Raw genomic sequence first — 21,633 nt, 5'->3', positions numbered from 1 at the left:
CGGAGGGTTGTTTCGCAGTTGTGTTGAGCACATCACACATTAAGGGCCCTTTAAAGACCTGGGTTGATTGGAAGGACAAAAATTAAAAGCAATCTGATCCGGCCTCATGCCAGGTCCCTGCGGATTTTCTCCCTATCCCATTTCCATCCACCGTCACAATTTGAGAGTCTGCCTGATTTGATCAGGTTCCCCTCTGGGAGAGGTGTGATGCCAAGGTTAGGAGGACGCCAAGTGGTGGGTAACTTCTCGATCTGCCCATCAGCAGTCTGAGAAACGCTGGCTCTGAGTTTTTCCACATCGGCCTCTTGGAAAAAACAAGTTCCTCGCTGTTTGCAACCTGGCAGAGTCCCTGGGACGTCCGGCCTCCGTCGCCTGGTAGACGTGGCTTTTCCATGCTGAGGTTGCGAGGCCCTCCTGACCCAGTCGCCACCTCTCCGGTCCCTCTCTGGGCCTTGCCCCTGGGGACTGCGCCGCCATGCTGCACCTGCTGGCTCTTTTCCTGCACTGCCTCCCGCTGGCCTCTGGGGACTACGACATCTGCAAATCCTGGGTGACCACGGATGAAGGCCCCACCTGGGAGTTCTATGCCTGCCAGCCCAAGGTGATGCGCCTGAAGGACTATGTCAAGGTGAAGGTGGAGCCCTCCGGCATCACGTGCGGAGACCCCCCCGAGAGATTCTGCTCCCACGTAAGTCAGCCCCACCCCGCCGTTCTGTTCGCTCAGGCCAAGTGGGTGGGGGTCTGGGCCGGACCCTTGGGGCGGGTGAGCAGAGCGGGAGAACCAAAATGCGAGGTTGACTTTCCTGCATGTAGGTTTGGGATCAGGTCTCTGTCCCACCTTGGAAATGTGCCAAAGCAAAGGCGGCCCCGTGGAGGCTGGGGTCACGTGACATCGGTCTTTGGGGTGGGGAAATTCTTGGCCAGGTGATCACTAGGTCCTCTCCTCTTGGGAAAGCCATAGCACTAGTCACCGTTCCACAGCCTTGCAGAGAAGCCCCGCCCCTCTCGTAGGAAGTCAGCATCTGGGCGCGCGAGCAAAGTGCTGTCTGCAACGTTGCCCTCTGACCTCCCTCTGTACGTCCCTTTGCGGTGCCCCCTCCTATTCCACCCAATCCAGTCCAGCCAACAGATTTGCCAAGCAAGGGAATGCCAAGCACCGAGCTGGCACTTTGCAGGGGAAGGTTTGATGGCAGTGCAGAGGGGATTCGTAAGGGAGGAAGGAAGGGGTCAGAGCAGGGCGTGCGGTGTGGCTGGTGCCACTTCTGATTCCACCCCTATGTGCAGTGACCACAGCCGCTGGTTAAGTCATGGGGAAGGCAGACTTTCAGGTGTTGTCACTTGAGTCCCTCGTTAGAGAAAGATGGAGTCTTAGAGCCACGGAGTACGTCAGTACTCAGGTAACAACAACAACAACAATGATAATAACAGAGATCATTTATGCAAAAGCCCCTGAGTGTGGAGGCTAAGAGCTCAATACGAGCCATTCCGTGGAGTCCTCCACTCAGCTGCGCTGGGTTGATTCTGTGTTGTACAAAGTAGGAGTTTCAGGGGGGTGAGCTCTGGACCAGTGGCATCTCTGGGCCACTACTCCATCATCTGTAAAGTGTGTACACGAATAGCACACACTCAAGTCACTGTAAGGAGTAAGTGAGCTAATGCACCCTAAAATGCTCAGACTAGGGTCTGGCACAGAGCAAGTGCCCCTAGGTGTTAGCTATTGTCATTCCCATTGTACAGATGGAGAAACTGAGGTCCAAAGTCACAGCCCAGGAAGTGATGAAGCTATGATTTGAGTGTCTGGCTCCAGAGTCACTGAGCTAATCTGCCTCCCGAGAGACGCCTTCCCACTGGGCAGAGCCCCGGGTCGGGCAGGAGGCTGGACAGGGCAGCCAGGCTGCAGGAGCCCCAGGAAGGGCTCAGTGTCATCCTCGGGTGGCTGCTGCCTTCATGTGTCCTGCGGGGAGCCTCCAGGTCTCTGGGTTTATGGCTGGACTGAGCCGGTGTCCCCACTGGGCTCCTGAGGAGGCCTCAGTCCCGTGGGGCGCTTGGGTCCTATCCTAGAGCAGTCAGCCTGGGAAGGTAGGTTCCCACTTGGATGGTCAGCAGTCAGGAGGCTGTCACTGTGGGTGGTGGCTGGGCTGGGGGGGGAGCTAGCTGGGGAGAGAGGGAGGGAGGGAGGAGAAAGCAGCACAGGGCCAGGAGCCAGGGACTGGAGAGCCCCACTGCACTGAGGACCCCAGGGCTGTGCTGGCTCAGGGACAGGCAAGGGGGCTGGCCCCTGAAGGTCAGGGCCAAGGCCAGCACCGGGGGAGCCCAGCTCTGAGTCCACATCTGAAGCTGGCTGCCCACCCCAGCTCATGTAAGGACTTCTCCACACACTCCCTGAGCAGAGTCAACCGCTGCCTCTTGTATTAGAGTCTTGACTGTATTTCTTCTTTTGAATATTAATCGTCTTAATGTGCTGGGGGCGGGGCCGTGGAGCGGGGTGCCTAAATCATAAATCACTGGACCAGCTTCTGGTCAAGGCTTGAGGGGTGGAGATGACCATCAAATGCAAGTCTGAGGCCCTCTCCTGGCCAAAGCTGGCTCAGGATGCCCTTGGCCCTGGGCCTCCGCCCTGTCCCCACACTCACACACAGAGAACCCAGTGCAGCTGCCGGGGTGGAGTGGTCACTCCGCCACAGTCCTGATGCCACCCAGCGTGGGTCCTTGAGCTGTGCAAGGAGCATTCCTGCCCTTCCTGTCCTCTCCTGGGAAGACCGGTGAGGAGGGCAAGGGAGGAAGAACAGCATCTCCCTCAGTGTCCTGACACCTGTCTGATGGACTTAAATATTTCATGATGGGCTGCCATCCGGCTCTGCCCTTGATTACAAATGTGCAGCCAACGAGGATGGGGACGCTGCCTAGGCTGGCTTCTGCAGGGAGGAGGGGGTCACATCCAGATGGATTCAACCCCCCACCCCCACCCCACTGTTTATTGCAGCTTCCCTAAGCAGGTTCTGTGCATGTCTCATTAAATCATCTCTAGGATGCTTTGAGGTGAGGACTCTTCTAATCCCATTGTAGGGATTAGAAAGCGTTGGCTAAATCCTGCCAAGGTCACTCGCTCTAGAGGGCAGGCTGGGAACTTGTACGTGGCCAGCACCCATGCTTATGCACCCGACGGCCCAGCCTTCCCTCTCTGAGCTTCGGTGAAGCAGAGATGATGGTGTAGGCAAGTTACAGTGCCAGTGGGAAGATGCAGCCCCGCCATGGGTGTCCTGGCACGTAGTAGGTACTCAATGTGTGGTAGCTGTTATTTGCTTACTATTGTGGCTATTATGTCCTTGGTGGTGTCCAGGCCTTTGTCTCTTTGCCTCTCTCCAGCCTTGGGGACACCACGCCCTGTATTCCTGGTCTCAGGGCAGCAGGTGGTGGATGTGTGCTCAGGAAGCGTTCACTCCTCTAGCCATGGCCGGTGGCGCCACCAGGGGGCGCCCTAGTGGTACCCAGGTGGCCCTCTGCCCCCTTAGCCTTACAATAGCCCAGTGGGTCCCTGGTTCCTGGCACCCCTCCTGCGGCGAGTGCTGGGCCTGTCCTAACATCCACCCAAACGGAGCATGAGCCCTGGGGCACCCTGAGGATGCAAGAGGGGCCACGGAACAACTGCCCCTTTCAGGCTTCAGTGTGCAGACTCTCTCTCCCCCTGGACTTGTGTACTTCCGCAAGGCCACCTGAGAACTGAATTGTAAATTCCAGCCTGGTGAGGAAGGGGAATGGGGAGGAAGACCAAGATAAATGAACAAAAAACCTATTGGCTCTAAATGCACAATGAGAATTAATAGGGCTGAGCTCTCAACCAAGGATTCTTGGGCAAGTGCAAAATTTCAATGAGGGCTGCGGGAGAAGGCGGGCGGCCTCCCACCCCTGACTCCCAGGGCCTGGCTGGAGAGGGCCAGCCTTCTGAGGCTGCAGGGCCAGGGAGAAGGAGGGAAAGGCAGCGCCCGCAAAGGCTTCTCAGCCCCTAGCAGGACCCCTTTGGGATGGGGAGGGCACTGTTGGGTTAGGGGAGCAGCCCCGCAGAGCTTCGAAAGAGAGGTCGCTGGCCAGCTGCCTGCGCTGCCGTGAAAGGAAGGGGGAAACCCTGTCCTCGTGCCTTGAGCCTCAGGAGAGAGATGGTGAGAAAAGAGGGTGGGGGGCATAGACCAGGCAGGTGGTGTTTAAAATGATCCTACAGGGCTTCCCCGGTGGCGCAGTGGTTGAGAGTCCACCTGCCGATGCAGGGGACACGGGTTCGTGCCCCAGTCCGGGAAGATCCTACATGCCGCGGAGCGGCTGGGCCGTGAGCCATGGCCGCTGGGCCTGCGCGTCGGAGCCTGTGCTCCGCGACGGGAGAGGCCACAGCAGTGAGAGGCCCGCGTACCGCACACAAAAAAAAAAAAAAAAAAAAAAATAGATCCTATAGCTAGCTACACACTGCTGCCCAAAGTGTAGTCCCTGGACTCACCTTGTTAGAAATGCAGACCCCCGGGCCCCACCCCAGACCCGCTGAGCCAGAAGCTGCATTTTAACGAGCAGTCCAGGTAATTTGGATGCACGCGGGGAATGCTCTGAGGAACGCTGCTCGACATGATCCGTCAGTGATGGGTGATACTTATCATTGGTGATGGACACACAGGAGGCCTGTGGTTCCCACGGGACCTTTGCAGGGTAAGGAGGTGTCGCCCCTGCTGAAGGAGGAAGGCAGAGAGCAGGAGGAGTGGAGGTCCCAGGGGTGAGGGGTGAAGCTGGGAGCTCAGATTCCTGAATGTTGGAGACCTCGTGGAAGGTTCCAGAAAGGTGGTGTGCTATCCCGACAAGAGCCACAGGCCTGGAATCTGAAGACCGGAGCTTGCATCCCAGCTTTGCTTCTTGTGGGCTGGGGCAAGTCTTTCAATTTTCTGAGCCTCAGTTTCCCCATGTAATGGGACATGGCTGACTTGCCCACCTCTCCAACTTCCTGGGAGAAGGAAGTGCCTTTCAGAATATCTGAAAGTGCTTAAAGAGTGCAAGTTCTCTTCTAGGGTGAGGCTTTGATAGTGTCGTTGATCCAGTCTTGAGCATCTTGGTTTTTCCACGGTGAAATAGCTGAACGTTAAATGTTTCATCTAAGGAGACTCGAGCACACAGAGGTGCCTGGGTCTTGGTGCACAGGAAAACCCTGTGATGGTCATGAAGGCGCATCATAGAGACTTAGAGGTTCTAAACTTTTCCCCAGGCTCGTCCGCCTCTTCCTTCTCTACATTCCCTGGCCCTGATTTTTCATATATTTTCATTTTTCTCCCTTAATGCGTGTATAACACAAGCTGCCTTGTTAAATCCCACGTGTGACGAGGCAGGGGGTGGATGGATGAATGGACAGGCAGGCCACTCCAGCTGTGGATGAGAACTTGAGGTTTGGGATGGGGCAAACGGGGGCCCATGCTCATCCCACCCCTTCTGGGTTGTGGGCCTTTGGATAAGTCCCTCGTGCTCTGAGCCTTGATTTTCTCATCTGAAAATTGGGATGATGCTAAACACAATCTCAAAGGAAGGTCGTACGGATGAGATGAGACAAAGCGTGTAGAGCCCTCAGCTGGGTGCCTGGCACAAAATGAATGTTTCCCAAAAGGGATTTCTTCCCCCATCCTAGAATTTAGCGTGAGAGACAAAAGAAGTAAAAGTAGAAAATAACGGAAGAGGAGCCCATTAGCCAAGTGTGTAAGGTGGGATATAGTCAGCATGTGCTGTGGGAGTTCAGCGGGGGAAGGCAGGGCACCGGGTTGGTCTATGACCTTGAAGGGTTGGAGGATTCAGAAGAGTGATGATGAAGCAGAAGGAATCGCAATTGCAGAGATGCAGGTAGGGGTCCGTGTGACATGAGGGGAGAGTGTGTGGGTGATGGGGAGGGGATGACCCGCTCCACCTGTTTGTTTCATCACCCCACACCCCCGCTCCCTGTAAGCCTGTGGGCGGGGCTGTTATTGTGCCATTGGATGGAGGAATAGACCAAGGCTCCCCAAGGTCCACTAATGGTGGGGCTGGGATGCAACCTTCCTCTGCCTGGCTCCTAACCACTCTCTAGTGTCAGGGGGGTTAGGCCAAGGGTGTCGGGGGAGGAGAGGAGAGGAAGAGCAGGGCAGTGGGCATGCAGAGCCCTGAGGGAGCCCACAGGGCATGGGCTTCCTGAGCCACAGGGCCGAACCGAGCTTGGCAGGTTCAAAGAAGCAGGTTCCAAGCTGCGGCCCCTCACCCTCACTGCCCCAGTGAGGGGGTCCAGGCTGCAAAGCTCTGTTCCTGTCCCACAGCCCAGGACCCAGGCTTTCCTGCCTCAGACCTGTCCAGGGCCCACTTGGCCCACTAGGATGCTCAGCTCCTACCTGGAGGGGACCGGGGTGATGGGGAAATGGCAGATGATGCATGGTTCTGTTCAGCTTTGGTTTGCAGGTTCTGATTTGTTTTTCATCACAGCATATTTGCTTAAATATATGAAAATGTGTTTCTAATTCCCCAAGCACACACCAACTGCTGGCGCTGGTAGGGGGTGGGTGGCGTGTCAGAGCAACATGAGCGCAGGATGCGAGCCAGGTAGTGCTGGGCCCCGACAGAGTCTCCTCACTGCTGGGACAGCTCCTTAGCCTCAGTTTCCCCAACTGTGCAACGATGGGGTTTGGCTAGATTAACCACTTCACCCGGCATCCCTGCGTGATTGTAGATACATTCTCAGAGTTTGGTAAAAATCTATGCTGGGGTTCAGCCTTGGTCTCAGACAGACAAAGTGAGGGGCTCCAGTGCAGACAGAAGGGTTCCAAGTGCATATCCTGTGCTCAGCACAGCACTAGACTTTTTTTCAAGTTTAAATCCCTTTATTATAGTAGTCTATTAAAGGAAAATCAAAACAAAGAAAAACAAAGCTGAGGGCTAAAAACATAATGGTACATCACATCGTTTCCCTTTGGTTTCTGCTTCTAAATTCTTTTACAAATTTTTTAATTGAGGTATAATTGACATAGAAGATTGTATTCGTTTTAGGTGTACTGTACAACATGATGATTTGATGTAGGTACATATTGTGAAAGGATTACCACTGTACGTTTAGTTAGTATCCATCACCACTCACAGTTAAAATTTTTTTCTTGTGGTGAAGGCATTTTAAAATATTTTTTAATTAAAAGAATTGAGGTGATAGTCCCATAACATGAAATTCACCATTAAAATTTTTAAAGTTGGGGTAAAATATATGACATAAAATTTGCCTTTTTAACCATTTTTAAGCTGTGCCTTTAGCACATTCATGATGTTGTGTAACCAGATGGGAAACCCCGTCTCCCTCAGCAGTCACTCCCCATTCCTCCTCCCCCCAGCCCCTGGCAACCGCTAGTCTGCTTTCTGTCTCTCACATTTGCCTATTCCAGACATTTCATATAAATGGAATCATGCAGTGTGTGACTTTTTGTATCTGGCTTCCTTCACCCAGCATAATGTTCTCGAGCTTCATGCATATTGTAGCTCGTACCAGTACTTTATTCCTTTTTATGGCCGAATAATATTCCACTGTATGCGCTACCACATTTTGTTTATCCATTCATTGGTTGCTGGGCATTTGGGTTGTTTCCACTTTGGGGCTATTATGAATAATATTGTTATGAACATTTATGTACAAGGTTTTGAGTGGACATATGTTTTCATTCCTCTTGGGTCTATACCTAGGAGTGGAATTGCTGGGTCATATGGTAATTTTATTTTTTATTTATTTATTTTTAAAATAAGTTTATTTATGTGTTTGTTTATTTTTGGCTGAGTTGGGTCTTCGTTGCTGCGCGCGGGCTTTCTCTCCAGTTGCAGCGAGCCGGGGCTACTCTTCGTTGCAGTGTGCAGGCTTCTCATTGTGTTGGCTTCTCTTTGTTGCAGAGCATGGGCTCTAGGCGCACGGGCTTCGGTAGCTGTGGCACACGGGCTCAATAGTTGCAGCTCGTGGGCTCTAGAGCACAGGCTCAGTAGTTGTGGCGCATGGGCTTAGCTGCTCCACGGCATGTGGGATCTTCCTGGACCAGGGCTCGAACCCATGTCCCCTGCATTGGCAAGCGGATTCTTAACCACTGCGCCACCAGGGAAGTCCCCATATGGTAGTTTTAGATTTAAGTTTTTAAGGAACTGCCAAACTGTTTTCCAGGGCAGCTGCACCCTATTACATTCCTACCAGCTCTGTACAAGTGTTCCAATTTCTCCAGGTCCTTGCCAACGTTTGTTATTTTCCGTCTTTGTTTTTTACTATAATGGCTAACCTGGTTGGTGTGAAGTGGTATCTCATTACGATTTTGATTTTCATTTCCCTAATGACTAATGATGCTGGATATTATGTGCTTATTGACCATTTATATATCTTCTTTGGAGAAATATATATTCAAGTCTTTTGCCCATTTTTTCATTGGGTTGTCTTTTTGTTGTTGAGTAGTACGTGTTTTTTATATATTCTGGATACTAAATCCTTATCAGATATATGATTTGCAAATATTTCCCCCATTCTACAGATAATCTTTCATTCTCTTGATTGTGTCCTTTTAGGCACAATTTTTTTTATTTTAGTGAAGCCTAATTCATCTCTTTTTTCCTTGTGCTTTTGGTGTCATATCTAAGAAATCATTGCTAAATTCAAGCTCACGAGTGCTTACCCCTATGTTTTCTTCTAAAACTTTAATAGCTTTTGCTCTTATAGTTAGATCTTTGATCCATTTTGAGTTAATTTTTGTATATGATGTCAGACAGGCATCCAACTTCAGTCTTTTACATGTGGATATATGCTTTTCCCAACACCATATGTTGAAAAGACTATTCTTTCCCCATGGAATGGTCTTGACACCCTTGTTGAAAATCAGTTGACCATAGACATATGGGTTTATTTCTGGACTCTCAGATCTATTCCACTGAGGCACTGAGCAGTCTATGTGCAGTATTTCATCTAACCCTCCCAAATATCCCTCATAGTGGAAACAACCTTTATCTTATTGTCCCCATTTTACAGATGAGAAAACTGAGAGTCTAATACTGAGTGGCAAAGTCCAGGCCCAAACTCAGACCCTAGTCATTCAACCTCGCGAGGAGGGAAGAAGTCCAAATGCTCACCCCTCCTCCCTCCCACCTCCGTCCTTTCCTCCCTCTTTTTCTCCTCTTTTCCTAACTTATCCTTTAAGCTGGGATGTTAACTGTGATTCCCAGAGAAGGGTATCTGGGGAGGGGATGTCATGACCTGTGACGTCTCTGGTCTCCAAATATCTCCTGCTTCCACTTCACCGCCTCCCCTCCCCTGCTCATCAGGGCACCAGATTCTGTGTCTCCATCTTTGCTCCACGGGCTGTGCTTGCACAAAGTAGGCGATAAAGAAATGCTGGTGATAATTATCCCTCATCTCAAGTAGATGGTGCCGTTTGGAAGGGGTCTTAGAGATGATCTAAACCAGAGGAACCCAGATATCTCAGCACATTACAGTGGAACTAACTACTCAAGGGAAAGTGGGTGCCTGGAACCTGGCTGCTGGCACCCTCTTCCCCTGCCCCGGGCCCCTGAGCCCCCACCCCCGGAAATCCTAGGGCTCCCGTGAACACAACACAAAACCACTAATAGCGTCCAACTTCTGCCCCATTTCCTACATGGGGAAACTGAGGCCCAACGGGATGGACTGACGTCCTCGGGCCCCAGTGAGGGAGCAGCAGACCTGGGAGGTTCAACCGTAAGCCATGGGCTCTCCCACAAGAGTGGACTGGAGCCCTGGGGACATGAGGCCCTCCACACCAGGTCTCCAGGCATCCAGTCACATCCTGGATTGGACCACATGTGGTGGCATTCGGTGGGGGACCTGGAATGCCTCCCAGCGTGTGCTGGAGCTACACCTTCAGGGTAGGCATGGCCAGAAGGTTAAAGATTGCTCTCTGGCCTGCTCAGGTGAGCTCTCACACCCGTGTGTAGCCCCTGGTGACCCAGCCCTGCTCAGAGCTGGCTCTCGCAGGCCCTGGGGATCCTAAGACCCCTGCCCTGGCCCGTCCGCAAGCTGTGGTTCTCCTTGATGTGGCAGCACTGGGAAAGGTGGACAGGAAGGGGATGTTTGTGGGAGGTGGGCAAGGCCAGGGGTGAGGCAGGGTGGAGGCAGAATGTCAGGCATCACGGCAGGGTCAGCCTTGGCGATTACCCTCCGATGTCGGGCTGGGGGGCGTGTGCTCCAACCCCGGCCCTCAGCTGGGAGCTTCAGGAAGCAAGAGCTGGGGATACACTCTTGTGTGTCTCACCACATGCTGGTGTTTCTTCCACCTGCCCCACGTCGTGGGTTTTGGCTGCCATTTCCCGAGGCCTCCCTGTGGGCCGGGTACCCTGCATATGCACTTTCTGTGCAGAGCGTTTGTGTTTTCTCCGCAGCACTGGGACGGGTATACTGCAAATGAAGGGAGGGAGGCTCAGAGAGATGGAGAGACTTACGCAAGTTTGCACAGCAGCGACAAGGCCAGGATCTGTCTCCGGGGCCTTGACCACTGTCCCATCCTGCCTTGTCAAAAGTCGGGATCACTGTCCTCGGGGACCCAAGATCCCCAGGTGCAGCCACATCACCCCTCAGGGTCTGGTTGGTAGGAAGGAATTAAATCCATGTTTGTGGATCCCTTCAGGTCTACACCTGGGGCTTTCTAGAGCTGCACTTCCTATTAAAGCGTCCTGGGCCCGTCTGCGAGGACCTGGCATTCTTCTCCCCCAGCACAGTTTGTCCTGGGGGCTTTGGGACAATTGGGACCCCCTCGGTCCTGCATTCCAGCTCCCTCCTGTTGCCTGAGTCATTTGTCCACTTGACTCCAAGTGTCGACCAGGGAAATAAAAGGAAATGAAACACGACCGGGGCATTTCCCCTTGGTCGTAGCAGAAGTCCGTTTTGGGGCAAAAGATGAAAAGGAGGAGAATGAGAGATGGAGCCTGCAGGTAACCCCAGAGCCTCATCAGCCACAGCAGCACGCCCCCGCCTGAGCCCACAGAAAGTGCATGGCGCCCATATGGGAGATTGCAGGTTCCTGAATTGTCCCCTCCATCTGGGGAATCAAGAGACAGCAAAGGCAGGTGGCAGCAGAAGGAGAAGCCAGTGGGCCAAAGAGCATGCCCTGTTCCCACCCCAGGCACCATCTAAAACCCCTTGCCAACAGCTCCGAGGCTGGCATCTTGCTGAGTCTGGGTTTCTGGGGATCAGGCTCCACGCTGGATTGGCTGCCAGGGGCTGGGTGCCCTTGGGTCTTGTCCCCCCTTTGGGATGTAAATTTCCTGCCTTCACCAGAGGGGGTCTATGTATTCACCCTCCAGACCCCACTGCATTCCTAGATTTTGCTTCTGGCTTTTGGGACTTTCAGACTTAGAGAGAGGAAGAGGGAGAGGCATGGAGAGAGCAATAACCTCCCAGGCACTGGAGGACCCGGAGGGGATGGACAAAGGCAGGACCCCAACCTCAGCTCAGCTGCAAAACCCCAGAGCAGTGCCTCCTTCTTTGGCGGGGTCTCAGCCCCTTTGAGAATCCATGGTGCTCTTCCTGGAACAATGCATGTGTATGTGCGTGCACACGCACACACACACACAGTTGCAAACACTCACAAGGCTTCCCAGACCACCCTGAGTCCACATGTGGGCCCCTGTGGGACCCTATGCTCCCTCTGGGGGCCCTTAAGCTCAGGAAAATCACCATTTGTCTTCTTGTAACTGACTGATCCTGTCGTCTGAGGCTTTTCTTGATTCCACATCTTCCACCACCTCTTCAGACCAGCAAAAGCTCATATTTCTTGAGCGCCTACTGCATACCAAACACTTGACCTGAAGTTGCTCATTGAACCCACCCAGAACACTTAACAACAGATCCTATATTTATACCCATTTTCAATATGAGGAAGCTGAGGTTCAGAGAGGTTAAGCCACTTGCTCAAAGTCACACAGCTTCCAAGTAGAGGAGCCTGGCACCTCCACCCCAGGCTCCCTGGACCCAGTGCCTAGCTCCTAACCAGGCTGCTTAGCTGACCTGAGGCGCTCTGAGTCTCTATCTCACGGTTAGATTGAAGTGGTTGTTTGTGTATGTGCGTGTGTGTGTGCGTGCACGTACGTGTGGCCATTTTGCTGGGGGAGTGTACTGCCCCTGTCTGCCTCTCCTCCCCCAGCACTCCTGGGCAGCCTGAGCAAGGAGGGCTGGGGAGGAGAGATGGCAGCGCTTTGCCCGCCTCCTCTACCCCTTGAGACATGATGGAGTCTGCTAATCTGATTATTTGATAATTCACTTATTTCATGTCTATTTGGCAGTGTGCGGGCTCCCACGCACCAGCTCCAGGGAAGGCGAGATGGCTTTGCCTGGAGGAATCCGATCTGTTTTTCTGGGGAAGGAGTGGGGAAAAAATACACCCAAGAATGGACAATAATGGACCTAAAAATAGAGAGTGGAGGGAAGCGGGGGCGGGGAGCGAGGCATCTGCCTTCCACTGGGCCTGCTTGTACCCGGCAGCCCTCCCCCTCCCACCCGTGGGTTCCCCAAGGGTCTGGCTGCCTCTCAGCCTGGGGGAGAGGCATGGGAATGGGGAGCGGAAGGAAAGCAAGGCTGGGAGCCAGGTGCCACTCCAAGATGGAGAATTGTCCCATCGAAGGGTCCTCCGGGCTGTGGCCTTGACCTTGGCTGCACGTCAGAGTCTCCTGGGGAGCCATAACCAGCCAATGCCTGGAAAGGGACCTACCCCTGAGGGTCTGATGTGGTTGGTCTGGGGTGCCCTTAGGTGAGTCAACGTGAGAACCACTCTAAGGGGTGTCTCCACAGCAGACATAGGGGTTCAGATTTGGGGGCTCTCTCCTCCTTTGCCCCCGGGTCTCCTAAACCTTGAGACAGCCTTCCTGAAGGCCCCAAACCCAGGTGGTCTGCTAGGACTCCAGAGGAGTGAAGGCAGGGGGCAGGGAGCTGTGCAGACTCTTGGTTCAGTCTGGGTCCCCATCCCGCCTGAGTGTCCTCCGCTGAGCCTCACAGCAGACTCACCTGGGAGCTCTTAACATCCCCCCAACCTGCCGGGGCTGCAGCCCCACCTGCTACTGCAGAGTCTCTAGGGTGGGCCTGGGCCGAGGATTTATTCAAGCTGGGTGGTCCCAGGATGAAGCCAAGTTTGAGAACCGACATTTCAGTCTCGCCCAGGATGGCACTGGATCCCTTCCAGCTAAAAGCATCTTGTCTTTTCATCTTAAGCATCTTGGTTTTTTGAGTTCAAAGACCAGAGGGGGAGAGAGATTGCTCTCAGAATCTTTCCTTCCATCTGAGCTGCAGGCACCCCATCCTTGCTCTGGCCTCCTGGGACCTGAAGGGTGCTGGCCGCCATCTTACCCTTTGTTCCCAGGTTCTTAACCTCTCTTTCTGAAAGGAGGCTGCCCAGCCAGAGTCAGGGCTTTCCCTGCAGCTGCTAAATGTCAAGGCTGCCGGGTGGCTCCAGGCCTCCCCTTCCGCCTTATCTCCTGCTACCCACCAGGCTCCTGGTCCATCCAAGCACATTAACTCCTCTCTACCTGTGGCTCTCGCACATCTGGTCTGGCTCTTCGCTTGATCCTGCTACATAGCGCATCTTCTTCACAGCCCGGTCAAATCTCCCTCCACCTGTCCATATCCAGCCCACCCATCCTTCTGGGCCTGTCCTTCTGAAACCCCACCTCCTCCAGGAAGCCTTCCTGACCTTCCCAGCCAGTTCCCCTCCAGGCTTGTCATCCGTGCCATACTCTGGTGGTCACAGCACGGTGGTCAATGCTCCCATAAGGGGTCAAAGGTTACTGCAGGTATGACCTTGAGTCAGTGCCTGGCCTCTGGGGGCCTCAGCCCCCTCACCTATAAAGCAGGGTTGATGGTGAGAGCTGGGCTGACATCACTGTACAGGTGCCCTTCTTTGGACCAACTGTAGCAGGCGCCCCAACCTGGCCAGGCATCTGAGTCACTGCAGGGGGATTTGAGAGGTTGGTTGGTGGCTTGGTTCGCAGAACTTCTGGTCTTAGTGCCCAGAGATATTTTCATCTCTTTCTTCTTCCCAAGGATTTGGATGGGCAGCCAGGTTTGATGGCTGCTTCTTCAGGGCCATTTTGCACATTAGCGATAGTTGTTGAATAAGTGAAGGAATAAATAAATGAAACCTTACCAGCTCAGGCTTGCCTCTCTCACCACCACCAAGGGCTTCATCGGTAGAGCGATGCACCTGTCCAGTTGTGCCCGGGGGTGGGGCAGGTCCAGACACTTCTTCCTCTTTCCTCTACCCGGCTGCTTCTTACGCCTCAGAGACCAGCAAGAAGAAGCCCTAGAAAGTCTCAGCTTGTGGCCATTGGCACAGGCAGGTCCCATCCGTCCAGGTGCTGCATCCGCTCCTGACACCTCCTTTTCAATGCGGAGGACCTGGAGAGGGGACCCGCCCAGGAGGGGGAGTCGCTCTGCAAACCTTAATTAAGCATCTTGCGTGTGACAGGCCCCGCTCCTGTCTTCACAGAGCACACAGTGGGGAGGGGACCACACAGTAATTAACAGAGGAAGTCGCTAAGGAAAACCGATCAAGTGCCCATCTCAGGGAGGGAGGTGGTAGCCAGGTTGTTCTCTGAGGAAGGGAGGGTTAGCAGACACCTGCAAAGGGGTGGAGGGGAGGAGCTCCAGACAGAGGTGGAAAAGCCCAGGTGGGATGGGGGATGGGCATCTAGATAGGAAGGAGAGATTCCAGGGTCCAAAACAAGGTGGAAGTTGACCTCAATAGGATCATACAATGATTTGTAAGAATTTTGTATATGTTTTGTAGACTCCGTGGCACAAAAGTTCATTTCATCTTCCCTAAACCAAGGCATGACCCTACGGGCAGAGGCGGGGTACATAGCGGGCTCCTTATAGAGCGTATATTGTGGAGCTTCTAACACCAGCTCCGCCCTTTGCTCAGCAAAGTGCCACTGAATAGGTTTTCCAACCTATCGGTGCCTTGGCTTCTCCATTTTGAAAATAATTATTAGGATCGTCATGAAGAGAGAAAAGGAAATTTCACATGAAAAATCATGATCTCAATGTCTGGTGCTAAGAAAAATACTCAGTAGGGAAGTTTAAAAAAGAAAAACGGAAGCAAGGCAAGATGAGAGAAGCGAGATAGGTGGGCGAGGTGGGCAGAGCCCGGACCAGCTTGGGTTTGGAATTTATCCGAAGAGGGTGCTCTGGGGTGCAGCACGGGAGCTGCTTTCTAGAGTGTGCCTGGTGGCAGGTCGGGGCGGGGAGGCCGGAGGGGTTGGTGGTGGCACGGGGCGGACAGGGCAAGTGTTAAGGGAGGGGGCTGCCGGGGTGGATCTTCAACCTCAACCCTCTTGGACTCTCCCCTTTCAGCCGGTGGTCCCACCAGCCTTGGGGCTCTTTCAGGACCCACCGAGGCCCCACTGCTCTTCAGCAAGAAAGCCAAGGGCGGCTCTCAGAGAGGAGGAGAGGGGCTCTGCAAAGGCCCCAGGGGTCTGGGGAAGGCGGCGCCCCTGAGTACTCCAGCCAGGCCCCTCGGAGGGGGCTGCTCATCGCCCTGCCTCCCCCCCACCCCGCCCCCAGTACTGCATCCTCCAAGCCGCTTTTTTTCCTCCGTGATAAAATATTCATGTCAGCAGAGCAGGCCCTCTTTGGGAAGGCTGCCTGTGTCTAGCTTCTGCTTTGTACAAGCTTTTAAAGAGCAGGACGCTTTTCCTACTCTCTAAGCATTTTCTAAGTCCTCAATCAATAATGCACTTTAGCCGGCTTCTCTGGATGCAGCTTTTCTTCCTCTCTGCACCCTTCCCCCCACCCTGCCCCGATTTCTCTCTCTTTCTCTCTTTCCTTCTTTCTTTTGTCCTTCCGTCTCTCCCAATTTACTTTTATTTACTTTTTTCTAAATGTGTTCCACGAAAGCGTTGAGCTGTTTGGGTGGCGAGCCTCGGATGGGGAGTGGGGTGGGCGGGCAGGGAGCATGGAGAGAGGCCAGGGCAGCTGCCAGGCAGGCGGGTCCTTGGATGAACAGGTGGAGTCTGTGTGCGAGGCGGGGCGAGGAGGAACGCTGAGCCTTCCCGCTGGCCCTGGTGGGGAAGCGTTTGAGCTCCTGGCATGGGGGAGGAGGAGGGCTTGGGCTAATCCGGCCTCTCACTCTCCTTTTTCTAATCAATTAGAAAATGTGTACAGCATAACCAGAGAAAACAGGACAAACGCGTAGAAGAAAGGGGGCCTGGAGCAAAGGCAATATGCAGAGTGTGAGTCAAAATACGTCGCCAAACTTTCTAAGGAGCCAGCAGTCCAGATCAGCCTATCTGCTTTTTATAGTAATGAGTTCCCTGTTGTGGAAGGTATGCAAAGGAAGAGCTGCCATCCCTTGTCTGAGAGAGATGCCCACATGGATCTGGTCAGTTATGTGGTACCCAGTGAGAGGCTGGGGTGCAGCAGGTGCCCATGGCGGTGTGTCCTACAGGGATCAACCCAGGCACTCTTCAGCTGGGATAGAATTTCCCACCCCAAACATTCCTAAAACTCTGGCTGTGGCAAGAATCTGCATATGCCCAGGACAGAGCAAAATATTTCCTTTTTTTTTTTTTTTAAGGAATACAATTTGGAGTTCCTGGAGAGATTAACCCTTGTCTAGCCAGAGCCTTGGCAAGACCCCACCCCGCCCTCTCTGGCTGTTCAGCTGATGGACAGCCTCTCTGGGTCTGCAGTGGTGGAAGCAGTGTTTGCCGTTGCATCCTTGTCTGTCTCCTGGACAGCTCGTCCGCCGGGGCAGCCCTATGCCTCAGGTGATCAGAAAGGCTGGCTGGCTGGGTCTGTCGGGGAAGTCGGAGTCAGGGCGAGGAGGACTGAGGAAGTGGGTCCCTGCCCCGCTGCTAGAACAGCACCTGGGCCGGCTGCTTTCCACGCCCCTCAGTAACCGCACAGTCCTCCCTGGGTGATGCCGGGAGGGTCGCTTACCCTCTCTGAGCTGCACCAGAGCAATGGGATCCAGTGAGGCACGTTAGGAAGGGAGCATTGGGACTTCCCTGGAGTTCAGTGGTTAGGACTCTGCGCTTCCACCGTGCAGAGGGCACGCGCAGAGGGCACGTGCCGCGCAGGGGGCACGGCTTCGATCCCTGGTTGGGGAAAGAAGATCCCGCATGACTCGCGGTGCAGCCAAAATATTAAAAAAAAAAAAAAAAAAAAAAAGGAAAGGGCATGTTGAATAACTGCTCAACAGATACCATCCTTAGATCCAACTGTCAAGGATCCTCACCGAGTTTGGACATATTTATCAAATGCCACTTTGTGCAAATCACTACTGGGAGTGCGGGGTGGCAAGGTTGAGCCAGACCTGGCCCCTGCTGTCCCAGAATCCAGTCTCAGTCACGGAAGGTTCTGGAAGGAGGTAAATGTGGGCAGGGGTGGAATGAAAGGGGGGCTGGGGTAGAGTGGAGGGCTGCTCCAAGCAGCTGCAGAGCTGAAGTGCGTTTCCTAAGTTACGGCCTGGCCAGGCCAGGCTCAGGAGGTGGCCCGTGACTCTGGGTCCAAGGCAGACCTTGGACCAGGGGATGCCCACGGTGGCTGGCTCGGGATCAGGGTTTGCGGTGGGGGTGGGGAGGACATCACTGTGGCTTCTGGAGACTCATTGCCAGGATGGATGAGCCCTGGGAAGACACCTTCCCCTGCCTGAGTGACGGCCAGGCTGGGAAGAAATGGCTCCAAGGAGAAACAAAACCAGAAAATTACAAGAGGAGCCTTCCTGGCCAGCTGCAGCTCCTGCCCTGAAATAACATGAGGGTCGGTTTCTGCTGATTCACGAGCAGGGAGGGGTGACCTTGCTGCTGTCCAGGGCTTTTGCTCGGAAATAAACCAAAAAAAGGGAAGGGAGAGAGGCCTGGGGGATCGGGTTGGGAGGAGTTAGAGGCGGGACAGGGATCAATGAAACTGCAGAAGGAGAAGGGGGGCGGGGCGGGGGGAGGAGCAGAGGGAGGGAGGAGAGAGTTAGAGACCTCAGGGCAGCTAGAATTAGAATCGGCTCCCAGCAGAATCTCCGTTTCCGATCTGTTAATAATTTATCCCCGCTGCAACTTTTCTTACCAATAAATAGGAAATAATTTGTTAAGGAGAATTCCCCCGGCACCCTGGCTTTCTCCCTGGGATGAGGGCGTGGAGATGTGTCTCTGCATCCTTTCTCCAAACTGGTGTGGGTGACCGAGGAACTTGGACTTGGGGAGGTGAGAGAGCTCAGTCGTTTCATGAATGGGGAAACCGAGGCACAGGCAGGGCAAGGCCCCACCCAAGGTCACACACGGGGTCAGGGACAGTCTGCGGGATCTCCATGATCTCATGGGTCGGCGACCAGGCCCAGAGAGTTTCCCTCCGAAGTTCTAGAAGCATCATCCAAGGCGGAGGGTGGGGTTAGCTCCTCTGTGGGTTGACTTCCCCCGACTTTTGCTCCTGCCTGAGTCCAGTTCTGTAAGACAGAGCTGTGCTGCCTTGCCTTCCCCTAAGCGCCCCGCTGGGGTCCCTGGGGAAGGCCGTGTTCTGAGTCCTTGCCCAGCCCCCGTTGCTCAGGGCTCTCCCTGGAAGCCCCCCGCCTCCAGCCTCCCACCGGCAGATGCCCCAGCCCCAGCTGAGGTTGGTGGGGCTGAGGATGAGACTTCAGCTAGCAACTTGGCAGACGGGTTCAAAAAAATCTGTCAGCTGCTAAACTGTTCCCTGGGTCCGCCCACACGCCTCGGTGGCACCCGAGCCTCTGGGGAATGGCGCACGGCTGGGGCGCCAGCCACCTTTCCCTCTGGGTGAGGGGCACAGTTCCGGACTTGGGTCCAAGCCCGACGCCCTGGCTTCTTGTCCCACCTCGGCCACTGCGGAGCCTTGTGACCTTGAGACATTGCTCAGTCCCCTTCCTTTGCAGAATGTAAGTAAAAGGACCCCATCCTCCAGGATAAAGCATATGCAGGGCTTAAGCGTGGCCGTGGACCTTGCCCTTGGCCCAGGCCACGGGGCTGGTGATAGGCAAGATGCTCTCCCTACACCCCTTGTCCACAAGCCCGGGCCACCCAAAGTGCTTGCCACGTGGCACCGGGTGCAATTCTCAGGACCACCCATGAAGTCAGCATTCGCAGCCTCCCTGGACTTTCATTCACTGGACAGAGCTTTCCGGAGTCCCCGGAAAGTGCCAAGGTCTGGGCTGCAGTGGGGAAGGAGGCGGGGGAGGCCACGCCCCTCCTGGTACTTCCCCTGCAGTTGGGACCCTAAGGCTCACAGCAGTGGAGTGACTGCTCAAGTGCCCAGTGAGCGGCCGAGCCCTGTACCCGCCCTCCCAGTTACAGAGGGCAAAGCCCTTCCCGCCACACTGTGGCCCGCTGCTCCGCAAAGACCTGGACCTGCTTTGGTGGTGTCCAGCCGTGGTGTGATTTTGTCCCAACACAGGTTTGGATGGCAAGGCCAGTCTGCATGAAGTTGTTTATTCCTTCTCCTAAGACTTGCTTACAATTCCGGTGACTGCCCTGTCCATGCTCTCCTTGGTTAAGGACCCAGAACGCCAAATAGCCAGACTTCCCCCAGGCAGGTTACCTCCATCTCTGCTAACAGTCAGCTTTCCCACTCAATGATATATATATTTGTAAACTTTTTCATTTAAAAAAATTAATTAATTAATTAATTTATTGGCTGTGTTGGGTCTTCGTTGCTGCGCGTGGGCTTTCTCTAGTTGCGGCGAGCGGGGGCTACTCTTTGTTGCAGTGCATGGGCTTCTCATTGCAGTGGCTTCTCTTGTTGTGGAGCACGGGCTCTAGGCGCGTGGGCTTCAGTAGTTGTGGCTCGCGGGCTCAGTAGTTGTGGCTTGCGGGCTCTAGGCACGCAAGCTCAGTAGTTGTGGTGCACGGGCTTAGTTGCTCCGCGGCATGTGGGATCTTCCCAGACCAGGGCTCGAACCCGTGTCCCCTGCATTGGCAGGCGGATTCTCAACCACTGCGCCACCACGGAAGCTCTCGATGATATTTTTTGCTGGTAGCTTGTCTCTGCTCTTTACAACCTGGCCTCTGACTCCAGCTGCACCCTTTGCACAAAAAAATAACATAAAAGCAAAAGCACTGAAGAGACAGTTGCAAGGTCTCTTCAATGAAAAGCCTGGTATGAAATGCTTCTCTGTAGAACAGTTGGTCCAGGTGACTCCTGCTCCGTGTCTGTGGAGGAGGTTTGTCCCCACCCCGTTCTCTGCTGGGCTGGTGCCCAGGCTGACTGCCTTCCCCTCGTCCTGCACCCCGGCCTTCACCCCTCCAGCTGTGCTGCCCCACTTTGCAGGTGACTTGCCTTTGTGTATCTGTAGAGATAAGTGAGCCGCGGACATGATGGGCTTGGTTTCCCCAAGATTTCCTTGCTGGGGTCCCACAGGATCCAGAGGAAGTGATGCAGGGCTGGCAAGTACTTGGTTTCTTGTCTGGGAAATGGAGATGCCCTACCTCCTGCGGGTGCTGTGGCCGGGATGGATGTGCAGTGCCCAGCCCTCCCTGGCCAATGGTTGGCATTCAGTGAATGTCACGATCGTCACGCCCTTTCAAGCCAGCAGTGCCCACTGTGGTCAGGGTCGTGTGCGAAGTTCCTGGCTTCACCATGAAGGGGCCAGGGGCCCTTCAGCCTTACCTCTTCCCCTGGAAGGTTGCTGAGAAAACCCTCAACCTAGTGTACGTGAAGCTGCTCTTTAATAATAATTGCTACCATTTGGGGACATTTCCTAGGCATTTTATACAGATTATCTCATGTGATATTGGATGAGAAAATAAAGACTCAGAGAGACAAAGCAACTTTCTCAAGGTCACACAGCCTCAAGGAGTTGAGCCAAGATTGAGCCCAAGGCTTTCAGACCCCAACACCAGTTTCCTTAACTGTTTGACCCCAGAACAAGGGTTCCTAACTGGGGAAATGGGACCCCATGAGTCCCCTAAGTGGAAAACGTGATGTGTTACATTTTTCCAGAGAACATCCTAAGGTTTTTAAACAGGGGTATGATTTTTTGGTTTTGGTGATATTCATGAAATGTCTAAAGAAACAATGACGACTTTTGATAATATCAAAGTTTGGCTCTGCTGTCATCCTGAGAAGTTAGGGGTGCGCCCCAAACATCCCTGGCTCTTTCTCCCTGGTATTAGGCCACTTTATCTTGATGGTGATTAGTTAATCTGATCTTACAGAGGTGAGTAGAAATGTGCAGACCTAGGAGGCCAGCCAACGCTGGCCCCCTGCCGGCCCCTCCCTCACACACGCGGCGATCAGCCGTGTCAGATGCAGCATCATTCAGGGTGCGGGGCTCAGGGTGAACCGGCCTTCACACCCCAGGCTTCCTTCTCGGAATCCTCCCTAGTGAAGAACAGGAGGAAAATGAGGGTATGAGCCAATGGCACTTGGGAAGGACCGTGGGCATGTAGCTGCCTTCAGTCGGGGGCACTCTGGCCCCTAAATGGTTAAATGGAATTCCGAAATCTTGGGGTGGGAGGGCGGTGGAAGAAAGAAGAGAAATAGGAGAGAGGGAATTGTGTTGGCGATGGCTTGGGATTTATTTATTGTGCTCGCTGTTGATTAAGCCCGCTCACTCCGCAGCAGGCGCAGGGCTGGTAAATACACAGGCTGATTCATTAGTTTCTGACCATCTGCTT

At 53.9% G+C, this 21,633-nt stretch overlaps 1 protein-coding gene across 5 annotated transcripts in view; it reads left to right on the top strand.

Moving 5' to 3' along the window:
• Positions 1 to 475: 475 nt before the first annotated feature.
• The window catches only part of NTNG2 (netrin G2), a gene marked incomplete at both ends in the record, with an annotated part of 63,709 nt that continues 42,551 nt past the window's right edge, over positions 476 to 21,633 (top strand). For all 5 annotated transcript variants that reach the window (XM_079707232.1, XM_079707231.1, XM_079707228.1 and 2 more), the window contains one exon: positions 476 to 688. In XM_079707232.1, the coding sequence (XP_079563358.1) occupies positions 476 to 688 (213 nt within the window). The remainder of the gene's footprint in view (positions 689 to 21,633) is intronic.

This window comes from Hyperoodon ampullatus (assembly GCF_949752795.1).
Source record: "Hyperoodon ampullatus genome assembly, chromosome: 6".
NCBI classification, from domain to species: Eukaryota; Metazoa; Chordata; class Mammalia; order Artiodactyla; family Ziphiidae; genus Hyperoodon; species Hyperoodon ampullatus.
This window is presented reverse-complemented; position numbering and strand designations above follow the sequence as displayed.